Genomic DNA, 1977 nt, shown 5'->3' on the forward strand with positions numbered 1-1977 from the left:
CCAGAATGAGCTGTCACTTGTGTTATTATTCTTAGCCATTCTGTCAGGTATAAGATAGAATATCAAATTAGTTTTGGTTTGCAATTCCCAGATTGCTCAGGATATTCAACATTTCTTTAAGTGTTTCTCAGCCATTTGAGACTCCTCTATTGAGAATTCTCTGTTTAGATGCGTACTCCATTTTTTTAAAAAGATTTTTTTGATTTAATAAAGTTTTATTTTCCAAATGTACAGCTGATTGAATCTGTTCATGCATCCTCACCAGCAGCTGGGGCATCTTCACCCTTTGTGTTTCTGGTGTAAATTACTTGGGCTCTGTGCTTTGAAACCAGCTTGATAAGCCCTTTACTAAGGAGCTCTTGAAGAGCTGCCCTGGCCAAGGAACCGCGAATCTTCAGTCTCTCAGAGACCACGGCTGGAGTAATAAGTTTATAGTTGGGAACTTCCTTACAGAGTTTGTCGTATGTAGCCTTGTCAAACAGGACTAGATTGTTGAGCTTGTCCCGAACTTTGCCATTGGACCACTTCTTCTTTTTGGCCTTGCCACCGAACTTATTTACTGGGTCTTTGTCTTTTTTGGCTGACTTTCTGGCATCTTTCTTCTTCTTGTCATCCTTGGGCGGCATGATGAAGTTCGGAGAGTGGCGACGACCACTGCAGCCTCCCTAAGATGTCGGGAAAAAAGGAAGCCCGGCTCGCCAACAGTCCCAGAAACCTCAGCCGATTATTTTGTTTTTAAATATAGAGTTTCTTGAATTCTTTATTTATATAGTGTTTTTATTGAGCTATACATTTTTCTCCACGCCCTTCCCTTCTCCTCTTGCCGTCTACCCTCTCCTATGATCCCCACACCCCCAATTCACTCAGGAGATCTTGTTTTTTTAAAATATATATTTTAAAAAATATAGTCTTCTCTCAGAAGTGGAGTTGGAAAAAAATCTTTTCCCATACTGTAGGCTGCCTCTTTGTGTTCAATTATGGTGTCCTTTCCCTTACAGAACCTTTTTAGTTTCATGAGGTCCAATTTATTAACTTTTCATCTTAGTGTCTGTGTTACTGGGGTTCTTTTCAGAACATTGTCTCTTATGCCAAATTCAAGCCTATTTACCATTTTGTCTTCTAACAGGTTCAGTGTATCTGGTTTTAGGTTATGGTCTTTGATCCATTTGGACATGATTTTTGTGTAGTGTGGTAAATATGGATCTATTTGAATTCTTCTAGATGCAGGTATTCTGAAGAGACTTACTAGAGCTAACATTTCAGAAAGCTTGGTGAAGCTTTCAAATTCTTTAAAAATATGATAACCTGGGGGCCGGGTGGTGGTGGCGCATGCCTTTAAACCCAGCACTCGTGTGGCAGAGGCGGGTGGATCTCCATGAGTTCAAGGCCAGCCTGGTCTACAAGAGCTAGTTCCAGTACAGGATCCAAAGCCACAGAGAAACCCTGTCTCGAAAAATAAAAACTGAAAAAAAAGAAAAATATGATAACATGAATTTGTTTCTTTACTATCTTCATAAAAATCTTGTCATTAGCCTTAATAGCTAACATTGTAAAGTATAATTCTGATCTTGAGATTATAGGCTATCCAAAATATGTCCAGTGTTTCTATGTCTTCATCCAGGATTTCCTGAGCAATAGTACCCAGAGTTCAGAAAGTTCAAAAGGAACAAAAAATTGAAGTGTCATTGGGAATTCTTATAGTTAGAGTATGAACTTCCCCAAATTCTTTGTTTCTGACTCTTTTAGTGGTTTTTGATGACATTCTTTTCTTTTTTTCTAATCTACTTTGCATTTTGAGCAACTAATAATTTCTGTCCATCGAAAGAAAAGGCATAAGAATCATCTGGATATGACCTTATCCTTTTGTTAGCACTTCTTTTATGAAATTGTCATTGAGTTTAGTATCTCAAGGCTTTCCTATCTTTCAAATGCTTCAGAATAGGGTTATCATGTCCCTGAGCCATGTTATGCAAGTAA

At 38.3% G+C, this 1977-nt stretch overlaps 1 protein-coding gene across 1 annotated transcript; it reads right to left on the reverse strand.

Annotated features, from left to right (window-relative positions):
- Positions 1 to 248: 248 nt before the first annotated feature.
- Positions 249 to 709, reverse strand: LOC121445092 (40S ribosomal protein S25-like). Its single transcript, XM_041647094.1, has one exon. The coding sequence runs from the start codon at positions 624 to 626 to the stop codon at positions 249 to 251; it is 378 nt and encodes a 125-aa protein (XP_041503028.1). The 5' UTR covers positions 627 to 709.
- Positions 710 to 1977: the final 1268 nt, after the last annotated feature.

The sequence above is a fragment of the Microtus oregoni genome, unplaced genomic scaffold, assembly GCF_018167655.1.
Source record: "Microtus oregoni isolate MIOR12 unplaced genomic scaffold, Mior012 000159F_ref0000335, whole genome shotgun sequence".
Lineage (NCBI taxonomy): Eukaryota > Metazoa > Chordata > Mammalia > Rodentia > Cricetidae > Microtus > Microtus oregoni.

What these genes read in the sequence shown, in the direction of transcription:
- LOC121445092 (XM_041647094.1), bottom strand. Translation starts at nt 626, where the DNA reads ATGCCGCCCAAGGATGACAAGAAGAAGAAAGATGCCAGAAAGTCAGCC.